At 47.8% G+C, this 22,473-nt stretch overlaps 1 protein-coding gene across 1 annotated transcript in view; it reads right to left on the reverse strand.

Moving 5' to 3' along the window:
• The window catches only part of Coro1c (coronin 1C), a 73,892-nt gene that overhangs the window by 40,603 nt on the left and 10,816 nt on the right, over positions 1–22,473 (reverse strand). The window contains exon 2 of the mRNA XM_028861680.2: positions 7,169–7,368. Coding sequence (XP_028717513.1) covers positions 7,169–7,363 — 195 coding nt within the window. The 5' untranslated portion in view covers positions 7,364–7,368. The remainder of the gene's footprint in view (positions 1–7,168; positions 7,369–22,473) is intronic.

Raw genomic sequence — 22,473 nt, forward strand, 5'->3', positions numbered from 1 at the left:
TCTAAGGTAAGAATGCTCAGAACTTCCAGAGCAGGCGTGGTAGCTGACGACAGCCCATCATGCTGGGGTTCCTATTGCTGTGACAAAGCACCATGACTTAGAGTAACCGGGAGGAAAGGGTTAATCTGGCTCACACTTCCACTGCTGTTCATGGAGGAAGTCAGGACAGGAACTCAAGCAGGGCAGGAACCCGGGGGCAGGAGCTGATGCAGAGGCCATGGAGGGGTGCTGCTTACTGGCTTGCTCCCCATGGCTTGCTCAGCCTGCTTTCTTACAGAACCCGGGACCTCCAGCCCATGGATGGCTCTACCCACAATGGGGTGAACAGTAATTGAGAATCACTAACTGAGAAAATGCCCTACAGCTGGATCTTTTTTTGTTTTCTTTGTTTTTTGGTGTTTTTGAGACAGGGTTTCTCTGTGTAGCTTTGCACCTTTCCTGGAACTAGCTCTATAGACCAGGCTGGCCTCGAACTCACAGAGATCTGCCTGGCTCTGCCTCCTGAGTCTACAGCTGGATCTTATGGAGGCATCTTCTCAACTGAGGTTCTCTCCTTTCAGATAACTAGCTTGTGTCAAATTGACATAAAACTAGTCAGTACAACTCTTATTACTCACATATGGAGTATAAACAACCATTATATGTCAAAGACTATATAGTCTGACAATATCTGGATTATGGCTACTGCCTGCCTATCAAGTTATTCCAAATCTCAATTGCCTAAAAATGAATACTTATCACCTCAAAGTTTCTGATATCAGGAATTCAAAACTGGTTATGTGGTATTCTGTGTCAGGGTCTCATAGGTCAAGGTCTGTCCTGAATAAGCTAATGAGCTACAACACCACAGGACCTACTGATGTGGCTTCTGCAGGGTCCATGGGCCTCTCCTCAGAGCTGCTTGAGTGTCCTTATAATACGGCGGCTCCAAAGAAGCTATTAAGCTTTATGACCTACTCTCAGAAGCCACGCTCCAACATTTCCACCACATCCAGAGACCCACACAATGGCACAAATAAATACCAGGAGTGAGAGTCACCAGACGCCATCTTGGAGAATGATCCCACAACGCAGTCTGGAGAGACTTTGAGAGGCCTGTGCAAACAGTCATTTGGTTTGTACCCTCTACCCAAGCCAGTCAAGAGAATCTGATCAAATGACAGCCTGTCTATAGTGGGCAAGAAAGTAATCACAACACAGTGTGATGCTGCAGCCTGTGGTACCGCAGTGTGGTGAGCAACTAAGAGAATCCAACTAAGTGGAATTTTCTCTGCTCAGCAAGTCATAGGTAATTTTGACCTGAGTACTGACCAGTAAGAAGAGACCAATTATTAGACACTCAGAATACTGACTGGAATCAATCAAGTTTTCTTCTCCAAAACACAACAGAAACTCTAGAGTAGGCCCTGGCCAAGCCTGGTCCTATCTGAGACTTGGGTCTTAAGGTCATAACGCAGCCACTGTGAGAAGGGAATTAGGTTCTCTCAGGCATCTAGCAGGTGCTCTGCGCCATTCCTGCGAGAACCAAGAAAAACGATCAGTTACCGTTTTCTGTACATCCTGGGAGCATTTGCTGAATTTTTTTCACAAATCGATAGTTGAGACAGACTACAAAATGAGTTAAGACTGGAGTTCATAGCCACAAAGCAAAATCCCTACAGTCAGTCCTACATGTTCCCAAGGTAATGGGAGATCTAACTGTGGGTTCAAAGTACTGTGCAGGGCCAGTAAGAGAGACTGCTCAGCAGATACGGCTCTATGGCCAAGTCTGACAACTGGAGACTAATGCCCAAGACCTACATGGTACAAGGAGAGAACTGACTCCCACAAGTTGTCCTCTGACCTCCATAAGAACAATCACCATGAATCACACACACCCTCTATATCTCTATAGATACATATATTTTAAATAAATAAAAGGTACTGCCCAGCAATGCTGAAGGGACACAGAGACAGTGGCCCAAAGGTTAACAGAGCCCCAGCCACACCTATCCCATCGTGGCCCATACCTCTCTAGACAGTCACTGCACCCAGGAAATCGGCAGCCACTCCAAGACACAGAGGTCCTTTACAACAGAACAGTCAAGGGAAGGAGAGGCTCCAGGGAGACAGGAGCCTGCCGTGTGTCTCCTCCATCCTGGGGAGTATCCAGAGAGCAAGCGCACACGGCTCTGAGGGCGCCCTCATTGTTACGGCAGGACTGGCAGGCTCTCTGAGGTCTGAAGTTCGTGTGTGTGCCTAACAGGAGGTGCTGCTTGCCGTGACTGCTTGAGTCTCCATGATTCACAGCAGGGAGGGGAAGCCTGCTTCAGCTGTCTGTCACGAGGATGGCTACTCCACAGAAGAAAGATTGTTCCTGCCAGCCTGGCAGACTGCTCAGGGGACTGAAAACCTGTGTGCTAGAGATGAAGCAGCTTAGACACTGTGACAAGGGAAAAACTATTCCTCAGGCTGGTCAAGACTACAAAGCCTGTTTGTGTTCAGTACGACTGCCATGTCTTACTCATCCACTGAAGGACTGAAGAACAGGGAGATACACCAAGCCACACCCGCAGAAGTCATGGCAGAGTGGCATGCCACGGCTTGAGCAACATTACAGCAGAGCCGGTGTTCTCAGGGGCTAATCCAAGCCACCACACCTTAGCTGGGAACGCTCTTATTCCTCAGCAGGGACTTCTAACAATTACTTTCTCTAATAAAATCATCCCCATAAAAAACTCATAAATCACATACTTAAACATGATCCAACGTGTTGACTGTTCATGTGTGTGCTGGCTCTTATGCGTGAGCTTACACACGCTCTCTCTCTCTCTCACACACACACACACACACACACACACACACACACACACACACATTTCGGTATATTTGTCCCTATTAATATTAACATTTTGGATCCTAAGTCCTGGAAGACAGAGACCGTCTAACTCATTTATATTCTCTGAGGATCTAATCACAAAACTCTGAGATTACAATAATGATTTATTGTGGGCAGATACTAGCTTTTAAATGTGAGACTCTCATGTTCAATTACCAGCATGCACACGGAGGCTCACTCCAGTTCCAGGGGATCCAACAACCTCTTCTGGCCTCTGCAGGCATTGTACAAACATGCTGCAGGCAAAACACGCACACACATAAAAAGAAGTAATTTTTTAAAAATAAAATCAAAGCCATATCAAGCTCTCGTTTCTTTTAGAGTAACCTCAGGCTGTAGCAGGTCCAGTAAGTCGGTGTTCACCAAGAGCTCAAGTCCTTGCTCTCTTCGGGCAGGAGGGGGTGCCGAGACAGCGGCTGGCCTGGAACTCACTACTAGGCTGCCTCCCAAGTGCCGAGATTAAAGGTGTGTACCACCACACAGGGCCGGTAGCCACAATCTGATACTTTCTGGTACAGGTTAGAAAACAGACCTCAATGCTTGGGGGGGGGGGGGGGTCAGGGTGCAGCTTGGTGACAGTGGTCTTAACTAGCATGAGTCAGGCCTGAGGTTCTATCCTCCCCCCACCAGGGAGGGGGTGACCACTACAAAAACTAGATGCAAGTTTTCTTTGAAGGGCAGAAATGCTGGCACTGGGCAGGCGCTGAGTTTAGAACCACCCGACCACCCATCGCCTGTAACAGACAACAATGGAGAGTGACAGTCAAGTATCAGCAACAGTGTCAAGTCCACATCCTGACCCAGACACTTAGACATAAATTACAGGGTCGGCACCTCCTGCCAACATGGAGGACAGTCCTGTTTTCTACAGCTACTGACGCCCAGGAGCCAGGCAGCTCCCTAGCCAAGAACAGAAACACCAGTGCCAGCTGACATCCCATCTCATGGCCAGGCCTTGCTCCCACAGCACAGGGCCACAGGGGCGCCTCTTGAGGGCCCCGGGACTGACCACCACCCTCTCTTGCTGGGCAGGGCGCTGGCATCTGCTCCTTGCAGTTCTATGTCAGACCAGGAAGGGGAAGCCACGCAACACCACCATCTGCTTTATGGATTCTGAATACTGAACCCACTCAGAACCTGCCTCAGAGCTGACGGCCACAGGAGAGGAGACGCACCGAGAGCAGACAGAATTACCAGGGCCGAGAACGTCACTTTTATAAAGTTACAGAAAGAAACGGAAGGACACAATGACAGATCCGTGTCCCACCACAAGGGGACCCAGCCAGGACCATTTCACAGCTTTTCCATTCCCAGCCTCACTCTTTCCTCAGAGCCATTGTGACACAGAGACTTTACGGTGCACTTAATGCTGCTCTGCTGTCAATGTTAATGGAAAGCACCGAGTACCGGGAGCCTCCGATGAGAGAGGGCAGGAACATCAAGCCCTGGTCTACCTTCCAATGTCGTCACCAAGTTTACATCACTGTCAGCTCCTCCTCCAAACGACCGTCAGGGCAGAGCCTTACAGGCAGTGTTCCAGCTGTGGAAGAAATGCCTGAGGGATACATGTGCGTGTGTGCACGCACACATGTATGGCTGCACTCCCCTGAGTGTGTGCACATGGGAGGTGTCTTATATTGTTTTCTACCTTATTTTTGGAGACAATGTCTCTCAGTGAATCTGGAGCTCACCATTTTGGATAGACTGCCAGCCCCTGGGCTCCTCCTCCTCTGGCCCTCTAGTGACAGGGTTACAGACATGCATCACTGAGCCTAGCTTATCACATGATGCTGGAGACCCGAACTCAGGTTCTCATGCTAACACTATCCACTAAGCTATCTCCCAGCCGAAGCTAACAATGTTCAAAGGGCTCACTCGATTCGCATCCCCGTGAGGATGATGACAGAACAACAGGCCAGTGACTAATGCAAGCCACTTAATGTAGATAAGAACCACACCGAACAGATCTCCGGTCAGTGCTGTGAGGTTCAAAGTCTCCCGTGATTTGCAAAAGCAAAGATGGACTCACAGAACCTTCTGTGGATGTGGAAGCTGAAGGAACTGTCTGAACTCAGCGGAAGATTAGCCATTCAGAGTTTATTTTGGGCTTCTTAATTGGCTTGTTCCATTTCTTTGAAGAAAAGAATGTCTTGAATTTGTCGCTCAGTTTATAAAAAGAAAAATGCCTTAACTCCAAACAGACCATGAGTCCCTGACCTGGCTGACAGGCTGTGGCTGTCCTCTCAGATGGCCGTCCTGAGCCCTAGTAATAAAAAGCCAACTCCCTGAGTGTCCCTCGGTACTAATAACGGAATACAAAGCTGGAGAGATGGCCTAGTGGTTACAAGAATTTGCTGCTCTTCCAGATGACCTGAGTTCTAGTCTCTGCCTACCAGGTGGCTCACAACTATCTGTCCAATGCCTCTAGCTTCTGCATATACATGTGTCATGAGCATACAAATGCTTACAGACCCACAGACACATGCATACAGAGATACACAAAACAACCTATATGATGTGGAAAATTCCTTTACACTGTGTGAAGATATGTCACTATGATTAGTTTAATAAAAAGCTAAATGGCCAATAGCTAGGCAGGATTTTCGGGACAGAGAGAATGCTGGGAAGAAGAAGGGGGAAAGTCAGACAGTTGGAGAACCAGTTGGACACACAAAATGGGATAGAGGTAAAAGCCATGTGGTAGAATGTAGATTAATAAAAATACGGGTTAAGTTATAAGAGCTAGCTAAGAACAAGCCTAAGCTTCCGGCCAAGCTTTCATAATTAATAAGAAGTCTCCATGTGGTTATTTGGGAGCTGGCAGGGAGGACAGAAAAATCTGCCTATATCTATATGTAATTAAAAGTAGAGCCTTGAAAAATAAAGGAACCCCGGGCGGTGGTGGCGCCCGCCTTTAATCCCAGCACTCAGGGATTAAGCAGATCTCTGTGAGTTCAAGGCCAGCCTGGGCCACATAGTGAGTTCCAGGAAAGGCGCAAAGCTACACAGAGAAACCCTGTCTCAAAAAAACAAAACAAAGAGAGAGGAGAGAGAGAGAGAGGAGAGAGAGAGAGAGAGAGAGAGAGAGAGAGAGAAAGAAAGAAAGAAAGAAAGAAAGAAAGAAAGAAAGAAAGAAAGAAAGAAAGAAAGAAAGAAAGAAAGAAAGAAAGAGAAAAATAAAGGAACATACTAAACAGATATGTGGGTGACACACAACACTGAGTTCAAACCCCCCCTCCATAGTCAGGCTAAGTTACAATGGCATGGCTATCAGTCAACAGAAACAAAGGTATCAAAGGAGAAATGTCCAGTTAACAAACGGTAAGACTCACATTTGCCGACTGGACGATTCATTGGAAATGAGTGGTGCTCTGTTCCCTGAGCACCGTCTCCCTAATTCTTTCGAGAGCTGGTGCAGTTGTGTAACAATCAACCCAGCCATAGAAGTCAAACACGGACGTAAAACAAAATAAGCTGGTCGTGAACATCCGAAAGGGAACTCCAGGAGAACCGGAAGCTTCCCCAGGGGGAAACATCCACCTGATGTGGAGCAGTAGTACTCTTGGTCAACAAAAGGTTGACTTCACTGTGTCGACCTTCAGAGCCCATGATCCACAGTGAGATGTGCCCTAGTACACATGGCTCAGAAGCAGACATGCAGGGGGGACAAAGTCCCCTGCCGATAGTCACAGCAGGGAAACAGCTGTCCTCAACATCTGCATCTTCATAGGGTGGTAAGCACACTCAACCTTACCTCTAGAGCTCGGGACTCACCAAACCCCTTCCTCCTACTGCTAAGGGGAACAGGAGCACAGAAGCTCCACCTCATGCCCGCCTGGGCCAGGGCTCAATGAGACAGTCAGGAGAGGAGCAGTGGGGACAGGCTGAGGTGCACACGGAGCCACTCAGTCAGGGCCTGTCACTGTGCCCCTTGTTAAACAGTTTAAATCCTATGCTGTGACGTGTTACCAGATTTGGGATCAATTTGAATCCTGTGTGTCTGTGTGGACACCTCCAACACTCTTGCCCTGACAACGGGGATGAACCAGGGTCATGTGCACCCTAAACAACGAGATACAACCATCTACACTGAGCTCCCTCAGAACGTTTTCTTGAGCTCATGTTCCATTTACAACTCAAAACCCAAACCCAGGGGCTGAAGAGGCGGCTCGGTGGGCTAGAGCGCTTGCTGGCCCTGCAGAGGACCTGAGCTCAGTTCTCAGCACCCACACGAGGCAACTTAGAGACTAACCGCCTGCACCTCCAGCTCCAGAATGGGGCGCCACTCACCTTGTGCAGAGGGAGCACCAGGAAGGCTCCTCCCCCACTCGCTTCTATGATGATGGCGACAAATCTGGGGTTGACGGCACAAAAGGAACTGTCCCAGGTCACTCGGGAGACGCGGATGTCGTCATAGCACTGGTCGTTTTTCACTGCCTGTCCAAAGACGTGCCGGAACTTGCTCTGCCGCACCACTCGCCGCATGGTGTCTGTGAAAAGCAGAGAACCACGTGAGAACCATGGGCCACCAAAGCTGCACCAAATCTGTAACAGGCAAGCTGCAAAAACAGAGCACCCGGCCTTCTGCCCACTGTCCTAAAGAGCAGCCAGACTGCAAACCCAGCTCCCTTTGCAGCGCAGACAGAGAGCAGAGAGAGCACTGTGAAACCTGTCGGAAAAACTTACAATATCCAGAAGCAGTCCATGGGTTTTCATTTCAGGAGAAAGACTGAGACAGATCACGAAGGAAAATGCGTCTGTCGGGGATGGGGAGGGGAGAAATCACTCCACCCTTCCTATTTTGGCGACAGGAAAATGCCAAAGTGAAGTTACCTTGTAGGTGTGAAGCCAAAGCCCCAAATAAGTTCTGATCTGGTGGCTTTCTCCTCAGCCTGCAGGGTCATTTCCCAGTTTCCACACCCCCCCTCCTCCTGACATCAGCATTCCTCTGTCTGAGCACTGTGCTGGCATCCCCAGAGCAAGTCTACATTACCAACTATGCAGACTAAGGAGACAGAAGCAGCTGCCCTGCCTCCAAGGGCCCGCTCCCATCCTCCTGAAACAGGCTTGCCCTTCAGAGCAACCCAAACCAACTGCTGGCTGCTAAGTGTCCCAGTGAGGAAGGGGAAATCTGACCTGAGGCTGCCGTGAAGTCAAGAGCCAGGTCTTAGAAAAAGGAGAAGCAATTAAATGGGAAGTGGCTGATGGGGGGCCACCTTCCCAAGACAGTGGGCCTGGCAGTGCCATCCTGCAGGAAAAAGTTAAGAGCCAGGTACTAGGCTAGTAGCCAGGGCAGTCGAAGACAGCCTGATGACATGTTGGTGGCAGCTGGACAGAAGGAAGGGAACAGGCCAGTGTGAAGAACAGGAGACATGAAGAGGGTCTTGTGTCAGACCATTCAACCTCTGGCAGAGAAAGCTGGGCACGGGGAATGTGGGTGACAGGTCCTGGACTCCTCGTGGGTCATTTCAGACAAATCCCACTGGGTTGCCAGATGGACATGAACACAGGAAGCTTTGTGCTTCAGGCCAAGGCCCCACCCACCTCAGGTTTTCTAGCCGGCACTTGATGTAATTTTCCTGTCTGCTTCTGTATGACATTCTGCTCAAAAGACAAATGGAACGAGGATAAAGCTAAGTGGAACTGGCACGTGGCCAAACCCTGACAAATTTGTTGAAAACCAGATCACTGTGAACAGAAAAGGCCAGCACCTGTCCATTTGTGCCAAGTGGGACATGTGGTGGGCAGTGCTCTTTCTTGTCCTCCAGAAGCCTTCCTGTGGCCCTGAACCCCCTGCTAGGAGCAGAAGAAGAGTTTGCTTATGCCGGAGCCTCCGACCTTAGCAAGGCTTGTGTCCAAGTGTCCTCTCTGCAATGCCGGGGCAAACGCCCGGTGGCCGGCCACAGAGCCCTGCGTCCTGCAGCCCAGCTGCTGCCAGACCTTCCCTGCTGACCCCTGGGGTGCACGCTCTGAACGCTCAGTAGAGACGCTAAGGACGCACACTCAGCCAGCAGCCTGCCTTCAGTGTGAAACTGTAGGAGTGGGCTCTTTAGGCACGAGTCAGACAGCTTCCACAGAGGCACAAACTAAAGGCGCGCACCTCCACACTGGCCACGTTTAGAAGCCACCGCCCGCACAGCCATCGGGACTACAAGTCTCTAAGGCTGGGGTCCCCATCAGCATCTCCCAGTGAGTGTCTCAAAAGTCAGTTAAGGGGCTGAGAGATGGCTCAGCAGTTAGTGTCTACTCTCCAGAGACCTCACATGTGGCTCCCACACGTCCATCTGCCTGTGGCTCTTGCTCCAGAGAATCCAACACCCTCTTCTGGCCTCCATGGACACCCAAACACATATTCACATATATAAAAATAAATCTTTTTAAAAAGTTAACACAGAAGAGAAAAAGACTGTACTAGGTCAGTCAATATTCTTCATGTATTAAAATATTTTACAAATTGATAAAATTAAAACCCAATAGAAAAAGCCTGTGGCTCACACCTTTAATCCCAGCACTTGAGAGGCAGAGTCAAGTATATCTCTGTGAGTTTGAGGCCAGTCTGGTCTACAGAGCGAGTTCTAGGACAGCCAGGATTACACAGAGAAACCCTGTCTCGAAAAACAAACAAACAAAAACAAAAAACAATAGAAAAGTAGGCAAACAACACCAACAAAAAAACAATAGAAAAGTAGGCAAATAACACCAACAAGTAACAGAGAGAAAGAGAGAATTACAACTGAGAGAGAGAGAGAGAGAGAGGAGAGAGAGAGAGAGAGAACTTACCACCACTCCCCCCCACCCCCTGCCAAGCCCTGAACCTATGACACAAGGGATAAACGGATATAAACACATGGGACTGGAGCAGGAACGGAGCCCACCAGAGAGCACACCTGACCAGACAGCTCAGAAAAGAGCTGCCTGCCTGGGCATCCTCTACACTCAGCTGAGCATCTTGGGAAGCGCCCACAGGACTGAAGCGTAAATCCCTAGCACCGTAAATCCCTAGCACCACAGGAAAGAACACATATCTCAAGCCAGGCGTAGGGGTGCACATCTTTAATCCCAGCACTGGGAAGGCAGAGGCAGGGGGACAGGACCTCAAGGTCATCCTCAGTTAGCAAGTCAAGGGACCAGCCTGGGCCACTGAACCTTAACAAACCACGCAGCCCTCTCCACCTCACGCAGAGTCAAGCTCACATTCATTCTAATTATGTCCGGGCAAAAGGGTACCCGGGTTCTTACATTCAACAGTGAGATACAATGCTGGCTGAGAGGGCAGTGTGAAGATGCAGCCAGCTTTCCCGGGCTGAGCTGACTCAGCCATGCTGAAGTGGGGCTTGACGGGCAGTGTGAGCCCATTCATGCCCAGGGCCAAATCTAAGCCGCTGTCCACACGTGACACTGCTGCTCTAGCTGCAGAGAAAGTGTCCGGCTCTTCAAACACGACAGAGAACAGCGGTTCCAGGAGCAAGCTCCAGAACCTGCGAGCATCTGTGTGAACGGCAGAGCCTGGCCACAGTTCACTAGGGAAGCCACAGACCGTGTCAGAGTCTCCCCCGACAGTAGGAACAAACACACACGTAGAAGCTAACGTGACAGTTACTTGAGCACCCAGGATGGGACAGTCCTAAGAGATCGCTCTGCTCCGGCATCCGCTATAAATGCCATCATCCTAGTAACTGGCCTAAAACAACCCAGACTCAACCCCAACTCTGCCACTTGTCAGCAAATTACTTCGCCCCTCTGAACCCCAACATCCTCACGTATAGAATGAAGAGCGGTGCCTGAGAATGCAAGCGGCAAAGCGACCTAACACTGATACCAAACAGACATCTCACACGCTCCAAGCCAGCACTTCTCATGACTATGGAGACAAAATCCCTCAGCAAAATGTTAGAAAGCAAATCCAGCAACACCTGAAAAAGAATTACACACCAAAACCAAGTGGTGTTCCCTCAGGGATGCAAGGAAAGTTGGTTCAACATATGAAAAGTGCTTGTGGGACCGGCCACCAACAGAAGCAAGATAAAACTCACAAGAGCACCACAGACACAAAGCGTTTGACAAAACACGATCAAGCACTCAGCAGATGAGGAAGGAAGGGTATTTCCTCACAATGAAGAGAAGGAAAGCCCCAGCTAACACGTGGTGAGTGCTGAAAGGCACTCTCTCTAGGCTCATACAGGAAACAAAGCTGTGCTCTGGCCTCTTCTACACAGACTGCACGACAAGACACCAAATGCAGCCGGGTGCAAGAAGCAAGAGCAACCCACCGAAACCAGTCAGTCATGTTTCTATACGCTCACAACAGGCAATCCAAAATGAAATTAAACAATTCCAATCAACGTTAAAAAAGTACTCGGCGCCAGGCAGCGGTGGTGCACTCCTTTAATCCCAGCACTCGGGAGGCAAAGCCAGGCGGATCTCTGTGAGTTCGAGGCCAGCCTGGTCTACAGAGTGAGTTCCAGGACAGCCAGGGCTACACAAAGAAATCCTGTCTCAAAAAGGGGGGAGGAGGGCACGACTTATTTGTGTATGTTTATGTGCACACGTGCCTGCAGAGGCCAAAAGAGGGCATCGGATCCCCTGGAACTGGAGTTACAGGCGGGTTGTGAACTTCCATTGGTCCCAGCCCTCTGCAAGAGTGTGCTTAACTGCTGAGCCATCTCTCCAGCACCATAGGCTTCTTTTAGGGGTCATGAAAATGTTCCCAAGCCACTGTGGTAATGGTTGCACATGGCTTTGGTTTTGTTTTGACTTTTCGTACCTTATGATTTAAGCAGATGAAATGCATGGCATGTGAGTATCTCTATAAAGGTGAGTGTGTTTTTAATCTGTACAGCACCCAGCATAGACTCTGTATTCCACACTGTTTTGTAAACATTAGCAACTGTTACTTGAGTCCACTAACAATTTCCCTACCCAAAGAGAAAATCCCAATCAATTTCCTAGTGAGAGGGCACATGAGTATAATTTTCATACAAAAGAACATTGGTAAGCAAGAACTCTACAAAATTCTGTGTTCTCCCACCTCAGAAACATTAGCATCCTTTTCAAACAGAGAAAAATTTGGAAACTATTCCAAAGACTAGAACTCCTAAGGGCTGCCAGTATTGACAAATGGCATTCAAAAGATCAGCTGGAAAACTAAGATATCAAAAACTAAACTAAAAAAAAAAAAAAAGTTAAAATGTCTTATCAAATTTGGGTATTATTTAAATTATATTGTCTCAAAGTGATCAAACAATAAATTAGAAAACTAAAATGTTTTCTAAGAGAACCCAACTCTCAATTGTATGAAAACAAATTAATGAAACAATCCTGCCCTGCCAGAGAGGAATCCGCTCATGAGGTCTGTCGGGTATAAGCTCGCCCACCTACACAAGACCTTTTCTTTGCAAATGCTGAGAACATTTCAGCAATGAGAGGGCAGTGAGCCAGGCGTGATGGGAACTGAGGCAGGAGGATCAGAGTTTAAAGTCAGCCTGAGGGGCTGGAGAGATGGCTCAGAGGTTAAGAGCACTGACTGCTCTTCCGGAGGTCCTGAGTTCAATTCCCAGCACCCACATGGTGGCTCACAACCATCTGTAATGAGATCTGGCGCCCTCTTCTGTGTACATAATAAATAAATAAATCTTAAAAAAAAAAAAAAAAAAAGATAAAAAAATCACAAACTATCAAAAAAAAAAATAAAAAAATAAAGTCAGCCTGGGATCAGGAGCAGATCCAAAAATCAACAAAACAGGGTGGCAAGGAACAACTTGGTCTGTATAGCACTTGGCATATAAGGAATAGGACCTGAATTTGATCCCCAAAACTGATGCACAAGAGCTGTGCATAGTGGCACACCTGTAACCCCAGTGCTAGGGATCAATGGCTGGTCAGCCCTAGGTCCCAGGGAGACTGTCTCAAAAAAAAAAAAAAAAACCGGCAAGGAACAACACCAAGGCTGACCTCTGGCCTCCCTGAAAACACACACGCACCTGTCTACTGACGTGCATGCGCGCAGGAACACACAAACCAAAACAGTTTAAAATGATGGCGTAGTTAAGTCGTTGAGCAAATCAAGGAAATGTTCAACAGATTTCACAAATTCCAATCCGTAGGAGGCAATGAAAATGTCTTTTAATTTCCACAAAATGTAGCTGGATGTGGTGGCTCACGCCTTTATTCCCAGCACTTGAGAGGCAGAGGCAGGTGGATCTCTGAGTTCAAGGCTAGCCTGGGCTACACAGTGACTTCCAGGCCACCCAAGACTCCAATGGGTTTAAAAAGTAAAAAACAGAATGCCATCATCAGCTACTCAACAGGCTGAGGGAGGAAGCACTTGTCCTGAGGCCAACCTGGGCTACACAGCACAGATGGCACCGTGGCTGTGTGGCAGAGGAGGAAGAAGAACAATAAAAACCACCAGAGCCAGATGTGGTGCCACTCACCTGTGACCCAGCAGTGGGAAGGCAGAGGCAAGATTACAGTATCCTTGGCTACATATACATAGCAAGTTTGAACACAGCCTGGGCTGTCTAATGTGCCAACTAGTTCTATATCAACTATAGACATTTGAGAGGAAAGAACCTTAACTGAGAAAATGCCTCCATAAGATCCAGTGTAAGGAATTTCTTAATCAGTGATTGATGGGGGAGGGCCCAGCCACGGTGGGTGGTCCCATCCCTGGGCTGGTGGTCCTGGGTTCTATAAGAAAACAGGCTGAGCAAGCCATGGGAAGCAAGCCAGTAAGCAGCACCCCTCCATGGCCTCTGCATCAGCTCCTGACTCCAGGCTCCTGCCCTGTGTGAGTTCCTGTCCTGATCCTTTGGTGATGGACAGCGATGTGGACGTGTAAACGAATAACCCCTTTCCTCCTGAGTTGCTTCGATCACGGTGTTTCTCCACAGCAACAGTGCCCTTGACTGGGACCCCTGAACAGCCGTGGAGAGTGAGCCTGAGGCCCACATGATGTCCTCTCTAGGGAGGGCTGGCTTGCATCTCAGAGACAACCATCTGTCTCTTTGCCCTGGTTTCTAGGTAACACTGATTTATCCAGCAATCCAGGCTTTTGTTTTGTTTCTTAGACAGGACCTCTCTATGTAGCCCAGGCTAGACTCAAACTTGCAGTCTCCTGCTTCGACTTCCCAAGTACTGGGATCCCAGCCTGTACCACCATCCTCCTACGGTGTTAGCAGCAGACAGTATACACCACCGCTTTTGACTCTAAAAAGAGAAAATCTAAACCCTGAAAAGTACTATTCATTATTCCTAACACCCCAACAAACAAAAACCCTTAAATCTCCTTGTATTTTGGGTAAGCATCTTAACCAGAAGTGACAGCCAGCACCCCCCATGGCTAAGGGCTGACTCGGCTGCAATGGCTCTTACAGTCTCCACTCCCGAGGCTGATGATGGGCATCGCAGGGGCCTGCAGTTACTTCACAGGAAGTACAATAAGGTACTTGAGGAAAATACAGATAGGATTGAGTTGTTAAACTGCCAAGGAATGGAATAAAGTATACTCAAACACCCAAGCAAATGTTTCTCTATTTTCTTGGTCTACCTCCACCAATCTCATAAACAAAGGACAGCCATCTCGACATTTTCCTGTTTACTGAGAAAGTGTCTGTTTAAAGACTGGTGCAGGTGTATTTCTGTGGTGCATATGAAAGGAAACACATCCTGCGAGACACATCCAGAAAAGCCCATTAGGGAAAACCTGCCAGCAGGTTTGCAGACACCATTCCAATACATCAGAGCAGACCTCTCGGATTCCCTCAGCCAGAAACAACCACAGAAGGGCTCCAAAGCCTCCATGAGGGAAAGGCCACACCCAAGAAGCTGATGTTTTTATAACAGACATGTTTCAACAGAGACCGGATATGTTATTTTATATTTTATTTCACTTTTTGATTTTTCAAGACAGGGTCTCTCTGTGTAGAGAGAACTAGCTCTGTAGACCAGGCTGTCCTCAAACTCAGAGATCCTCCTGCCTCTGCCTCCTGAGTGCTGGGATTAAAGGTGCATGCTAGCACACCCAGCACTGACTGCTGCCCCAGAGGCCTGGGTTCAACTACCAGGGCCCACACGATGGCTCACAGTTGTCTGTAACTCTAGTCCTGGGGATCCAATGCCATCAGCACACATGCGGTACAATGATATACATGTAGGCCAAACACATAATTCTTTAAAATAAACTAAAAAGAAAGGAAGGATAGCAACTGAGGCAAATGTCTTAAACCCTGAGTTGGCTTTTAAGAAGTAAGATGTAGTAACTTGTCCACTACAAATCACACACTCACAAAGCAGATGAAGAAAGCAGATGTGGAATGGTTCCTGATTAAAACACGGACTGAGGAGGAGGAGGCCGACCTTCTTCAACTCCTCTTAAAGCCCAACAGTGACGTTCTAAGACTCCTAACAAACCATGCGTTTTTACTACATTCAACACTAACAGATTCACCTGACACATTTCAAGGAAAAAACAGGCTACGTGTGGTAGCTCACATCTTTAATCTTGGCACTCTGGAGACAGAGACAAAGTAGTTTTCTATGAGCTCATGGTCTAACCTGGTCTACAAAGCAAGTTCCAAGACAGTCGGAGCCACACAATGAAACATAGTTTAAAGAAAACAGGACTTATCTAATTTAATATGCACTATTTTATGTGTATGGGTGTTCTGTCTGCATACCTGTCTGTGCACCACATGCACACCTTGTACTCGAGGTCAGAAGAGGATATAGGATCCCCTGGAGTGGAAGTTACAGATGCTAGAGAGCCACCATGTGGGTGCTGGGCACGGAACCCAGGTCCTCCGCAAGAGCAACAAGTGCTCTTAACCCCGGAGCCTCTGGTAAAAACTGTTTTAGAAAGAAGACCACACACACAGCAGGTCACACAGCCAGATCTTCGGGGACACAGCTTGGGCGGGGGGTCTCTGCATGCTGCTGCTTGCTGTCCAGGATAAGCTTGGTGTGTATCACCCTCCCATGACAGAATGGTAAGAACAGGTCACACTCATGAAAATCTCCCAGGACCTGCCCTTCACCCAGGGGACAGACTGGCATGCCCAGTGCAGATGCATGTTTCAATTCCACAACCCAAAACAATTTGGTTCTAAAATGTTTCTAGAAACAAGAAGACAAGAAGATAGAATTAAACTGTGGTTGAAGGGCCTGGCCGGGGCCACAGGACACTCAAGTGGAATTACAAAGCTCTCGATCCCAGGCTCTGCACTTTCCAACCCTCTCTCAGAGACATCATGCAACTGGTCCAGAGAGAGAGAGAGAGTTACCGAGAGCCGCAGTAACCCAGAGCCACCAAGGATGGGCAGTCAGCTTTCCTGCCTTCTCAGCACTAAATTCCACACCTGCACCCTTCTGCTTCTCAGAATCAGAACACTACTGTCCTCAGAGCCCTTTCATTGGGTGCTGCTGGCAGTGTGGTTTTTAAATATGGAACTTTGGTGCGCCTACACTTTATAAGCATAAGTAAAAATGGAAAAGCCAGGATACAGAAATGGTTATGGATGAAAACTATACTGGGATGAAGCGAAGAAAGCATCAGCCACACCCAAGTGAATCTTCACTTCTGATTTTAAACACTGTAACTGTATTCAACTGTGTGAGAACATGGGATGATCATAAAGCATGAGAAACAGACATGAACATGCACACGCCTGTGCACGTACATGCACAATGACATGTGCTGGCACATGCACGCACCAAAACTGCAATGCCTAAAGGCTAATATGTGCTAGCATTTCTCTACATGTTTCGAAGCTTTCTAGAACCTCCACATTTTACAACTTGTACTTGTTTTAGGGGAAAAACTTAGAGACAACATGACATGAAACATGAGCACTCACTGAAAATTCAGAGTAGATGATAACGCCATGCAAGTGTCTGCTCCACATCACATCCGACAAGAAATGAACTGTGGGTGATAGGAGCATGATGCAACTGTGAAGACCAAGAATTCATGCTCACACTTACATCCAGAGACCCTCTGACAAGCGCCATCATAGACAGTGTAAATCACCTAAGGTGGAATGTGTAAGGATGACAAATAGATTCTGTGACTTTTAAAGCAGGGCGTTAGGATCCTGACAGCCCCAGCTCTCCAATGTCAGAAGTACACACTCCTATCATAGAGCTAGCATGCACAGACGAGTGTTCGGAATCCTTCCCTCCTCTGCTTACCACCAGCATCTTAGGATAACAACTGCCTCCCCCATCCCTGGGCCACATCTGAAGATAGCTCAGACGCTCTCCACCCCAGAGAACACACAGTGGCAGCCCAGAAACCATCCATGGCTGCAGGCATCTCCCAGAGGCCTCTGTAAAGAGCCAAATTAACCCCACAAGTGCTTGGGCTGAGTGCACATGAACAGCCCAGACTGCTTCAAAACACTCCTGCTGTACTGATGACCTACTTTTCTTATCAACAATATGGGGGGGGGGGGGGCTGGCTGTGTAGACTGTCCAAACTTGCTAAGTCTGTTTTCCACTACTTAGTCAATGGAGTTTTTCCTCTTGCAATAAAGTTTTAATAATTCTTTGGAAATTTCATTGTTTCAAGAAATGAAATTACTAAATTCTCTGATTTGAATAATAAGATAAATATGAAGGCATGTTTATAAAGAACCTCTTAAGACTAGTCATAGATAAAACTAGCAGCATCTCAAAACAAAACCTAGCCAGGCATAACCCTAGCCCAGGGATGCTGAGGTGGGAAGGCCAGAGTGGTAGGCTGGCCTGGAGAAGCAGTCAGACACTATCTCAGCTTTTCAAAAACTTAGCTTCAGCTGAAGACTTCTGGTCGTCTTTTTGATACCCTATGTCAGCAGGGATACATGAATACACACTCCTGAGGGTGTGTCATAGGAAGCTGCATGTGAACACAAAAAACTATGGTTCTGGTGACAGACGAGTTTATCCTGACTGCCATCTACCTGCCTAAGTCCTTCTGGTCGCCTGGTTATTGTTTCTTCAGCTATAAACTAGGAAACGAAGGTGAACTGTTTCTTTATCATCATACAAAGTCCAAGTCTACAGACTGTCCGTCCGTCACTGAGACTCATACACACCTCCCTAGGAAACACACACAGGCCACTGAGAACAAACTCATCTCTAGCAACCACGGGGTCCCACACAACACACTTAAATGTGAATGATGAGTAGGTCCTTAGAGCTCTCATTCATTTCTTCAACAATGACTTTTAAGCCCTAGCCATGTGCCTGGACCATGTTGGACACTGTGGGAGACTGACAAGCCCCTGCTGTCACAGAAGTGGCCCTTGAGTTGAACTCTGAGCAGGGGCAGAGGTGAACTGGACAAGAGGCAGACAATGGCATGGGAGTCTGCATCAAGAGCCAAGCAGTCTGAACATGGCTGGCTTCAGACAGCCTGAGACGTGGCAGTGCAGAACGGATGAGGCGAAAAGAGGGCAAGACACCAGCGTGCTTAGGTCACACCAGGCTTTAGACCGTGTTATGGATTTCATCTTTCCCTGCAAAGCATTGGGAGGCACATGCACTGCCCCGACACACTCACACACCACTGTTGAAAGTCCAGTGTATGGGGTAATCAGTGTGGCATTTTAATAGCTCCTTCTGAACACAGATGGGGAAAGGATACAGGTGGGAGCCCTGTCCAGGCCGGAAGTGGCAATCCCAGTGGAACCAGGACAAAGTCAACTGGGTTCCAAACACCTAACTGATAAGAAGGGCATCAAAATTGATCCTGGCATTATAAGGAAGCCATTCACTGTGAGTGCAGAGGCGCACACACTACTGCATGTGTGTGCAGGACAAAGAACAACTGTGGGAACCACATCTTCTCCTCCCACCCTGTGGGCTCTGAGGACTGAACTCAGTGGCCAGGCTGCATGGCAGGCCCTTTCACCCAGTGAACCGTCCCACTTTTGATCCGCACAGACAGACAGATGGCTGAGAGCACACCCCTCCTCCCACCTCAGCAGCTGCTCCCAAGACCCTTCTCATCACAGCCAGGTGCTCAAAACCAGGACAAAAACAATGACCTCTCACACCGACACGACACAGCGGGGCCTGCTGCTTTAAAATTAGAGTACTTGGGGCTGAGGGATGCTCAGAGGTGAAACATCTGCCTAGCGTGTGGGAAGCCCCAGGTTCAACAGTCAACCATCCCACACATACAAATACAGGGGGAGGGGGAGGGAGGGAGAGCGGGAGGGGAGAGGAAGAGGAAGAGGGAGAGGGGTTCTCTAGTGACAGAGGAGAGCGTGAAGCACAGTGACAAGTGTTGACAACAATACTCTCATAAGTGGCTGCATTTACAGTCTGGAGGAATCTCTAAAGAGTACCAGAAATAACAAACACCTACAGATTCACAAATGTAGTAAACTCTAAAAACTGCCACAATGACATACAAACACCCACGAATACACAAATGCAATTACTAAACAATTCATTTTTGTTGCCATTTATAACACTGAGGCCCACCGTTTTTCCATACAGTGTGTACAAATGAGTTCTTAGTGACTGGGACGGCACAGACGAAGCAGTGATGCTCCGCCCTACCTCACTAACCTGCACTCCAATTCCTCTGGGAGGGACCAGGAGTCCCCAAGGCTTCCTCCGCACCAACTCCTCCAGGGCAGTGAGGACATCTGCAAGGTGGCCAGCATGTCGAAGGAAGGGGCACGCTTACCCGGATACACACATGGCTTTTCCTGAATCCACTTTGACAGTGACTCCAGATGGTCGCAAACCTCCACCCGGAAGTGAGATTAGTTCTTGTTTAAAGCTAAACTCACTACAAAACCAAGCTGTAAGCATCCCCAGCTGGTAAGACGCAGCAGCCTTTGGTCTCAGACTCCAGAGGCTGAGCAGGAGAGTATCAACCGCAAGACCAGCTAAGGCTATACAGTGAGTGTGGGGCAAGCCTGGGCTCAGAGCCAAACAAAACAAGGGGCTGGGGAGATGGAGCAACCTGCTCTGCAAGAATGTGGGTATGAGTTCCGGATCTCCAGCACCCACATAAAAATCCAGGGGTGGCCAGGCGGTGGGGGCACACACCCTTAATCCCAGCACTCAGGAGGTAGACAAGCGGATCTCTGTGAGTTCAAGGTCAGCCTGGTTACAGAGTGAGTTCCAGGACAGCCAGGGCTACCCAGAGAAACCCTGTCTCCAAACAAACAAACAAACAAACAAACAAACAAACAACCCAGGGGTAGCTATACCTGCCTGGAACCCCAGCACTGTGGAGCTGCAATGGGCAAGTTCTGAGAGACTTCTAGCCAGCAAGCCTAGCTGAAATGGCAGCTTCTGGTTCAGGAAGGACCCTGTCTCAGCGCAGTAATGCAGAGACTGATGAGGAAGATTCCTAATACTCTGACTCTGGCACACTCATGTCCATCACATACTGCAAATATTCAGAATTTATTCAAGAACTCAACCAAGTAAATTTGCAATAACCAAACTGTGAGCTGGCGAGATGGCTTAGTAAGAGTAAAGGTGCTTGTGGTTAAGCCTGATAACCTGAGCTCTAAATCCCATCCTCCAGACCCACATGGTAGGAGAGAACCAACTTCTATAAATTGTCTTCTGACCTCCATATGTATTCAGTGGTCCATGTGCTAAATAAATTAATATGGGTTGTTGAGGGGTTTTGTTGTTGTTTGGTTTTTGAGACAGGGTTTCTCTGTGTAGCTCTGCTATCTTGAAACTCATTCTGTAGACCAGGCTAGCCTGGAACTCAGAGATCCACCTGCCTCTGCCTCCCGAGTGCTAGGATTAAAGGCGTGCACCACCACTGGCCGGCTTTTTTTTTTTTTTTTTTTTCTTTCTTTCTAAATTTTGAAGAAAGGAAAATACAAGTAAGTCTCTACCCACAAGTGTGTCATACAATTATTCAATTATTCAATTAATATGTATTGAGCACCAGCTGCATGCAAGCTAAGTTATACTGAGAAACAAAGACACAAAAATATTAAGCATCCTTAACCTTCAAGAAATACAGAATATAATGGTACCGATGTTCCCATTCTCCAAATAGAAACTAACTCAAACTTCACTTAGTATTTAATTTCTATTACTTTAATCTAAAAAGTAATTAATTAGTGCTAGCAGAAAAGCTACTAACAAGCATCACAAACTAGCATCTACTTTTGTAGCACCATGTCTAAACTTCACTTTTTGGTTTTGTTTGTTGTAGTATGGTTTTTGTTTTTTGTTTGTTTGTTTGTTTGTTTGTTTTGAGACAGGGTCTCCCTCTATAGCCAGAATGATCTCAAAATCACAGGGCACCTGTGAGTGGAATGATAGAGCCTGTAGCTGTCACAGCAGTCAATCACTGGATAGTCTGTGATAACAAGTGAGACCTAACTCAAGCCATCTGCTTGGTTCCCACCATTCAAAGGTCAGCTGAACCAGGGGAAGAGGAGCTTCAGGAAGATGGAGATGAAGGTAGACGAAGCTCTTAGAAGGCCAGAGCAGACATGGAAGACTGGTCACTGAGGCAGGAGGCCTTGGGATGCGTGTCCTGCAGAGAAAAGTTAGGGACTGGAGCATGGCTCCTACTTCTCTTCCACATGAATCTTGGCAAGCAAGATCCAGGATTCCACCACTGCCATTAACAGTTTAATACTACTGAACATTGAACAGATTCTCTCCATGTAGGCTGGGAACTTGCTCACAGGTTATGATGTTGAATTTATATTCAAAACCATCTGCGCCCAAATACACAAGTCAGTCTCTGGACTACAGGGAGTCCTGAGTTGACGAGGGACTGCAAACACTATCTCCAGGCAGAAATGGCATCTGGGCTTGGGGCCATTCAGGACTCCATGGTCACAGCTAGTTCTCCTGACAATGCAGCTCAGTCCAGGGCATTCAAGACACCCTCACACTGCATGAAACCGAAGTGGCAGTCTTAAGGAGGAAAAAACCCAAGCCTCCCAGCTTTCCCAGCAAAGCTCTGCTGTAGAGTAGCAGTGTCCAGCACGAGAGAACCCAGGGCAGCTACCCCATTCCTCAGAGACAACGGGCCAGCAAGACAGCCCAGAGAGGAAGCCACTTGCCACGAGAGCCTGCTGACCTGAGTGCGATCTCGAGAATCGAGGAGAGGTGGAAGGAAGGAGAGAGCCAATTCCACCAGCTGTCCTCTGACTCGACAGCCACACCACGGCACGGGCACCCCGAGAACACACACAACGCGCACTCACACACAGTAAATTTTAAAACAGACAACACATCTTACCAAGTATCATCCAAAGAGCAGCGGCCTGCCCTTGCTGGCTCCAGCCATTCTCTTGCTTGCCAAGAAAAACTAAGATGACAATGCTAAGCTAAAGATACTACTAACTACAGAATGAGCTCACTGGCTCACTTTAAAGCAACTGTTCTCATAAATCCCAAGTTTGGATCTCAGCTCAGGCACCTGAATTCACATGCACACCCCCATACACCGAGAGACATACATACATACATTATATGTACACCCCCACCTCTGTCACACACAGACATATACACATAAATACACTATATATATATATATATAAATTTTAAAAATAAAGTTTGAAATCCTTCTGCTTAATGTAGACAAAACGTTATATGAAAATGCACAA

The sequence above is a fragment of the Peromyscus leucopus genome, chromosome 23, assembly GCF_004664715.2.
Source record: "Peromyscus leucopus breed LL Stock chromosome 23, UCI_PerLeu_2.1, whole genome shotgun sequence".
NCBI classification, from domain to species: Eukaryota; Metazoa; Chordata; class Mammalia; order Rodentia; family Cricetidae; genus Peromyscus; species Peromyscus leucopus.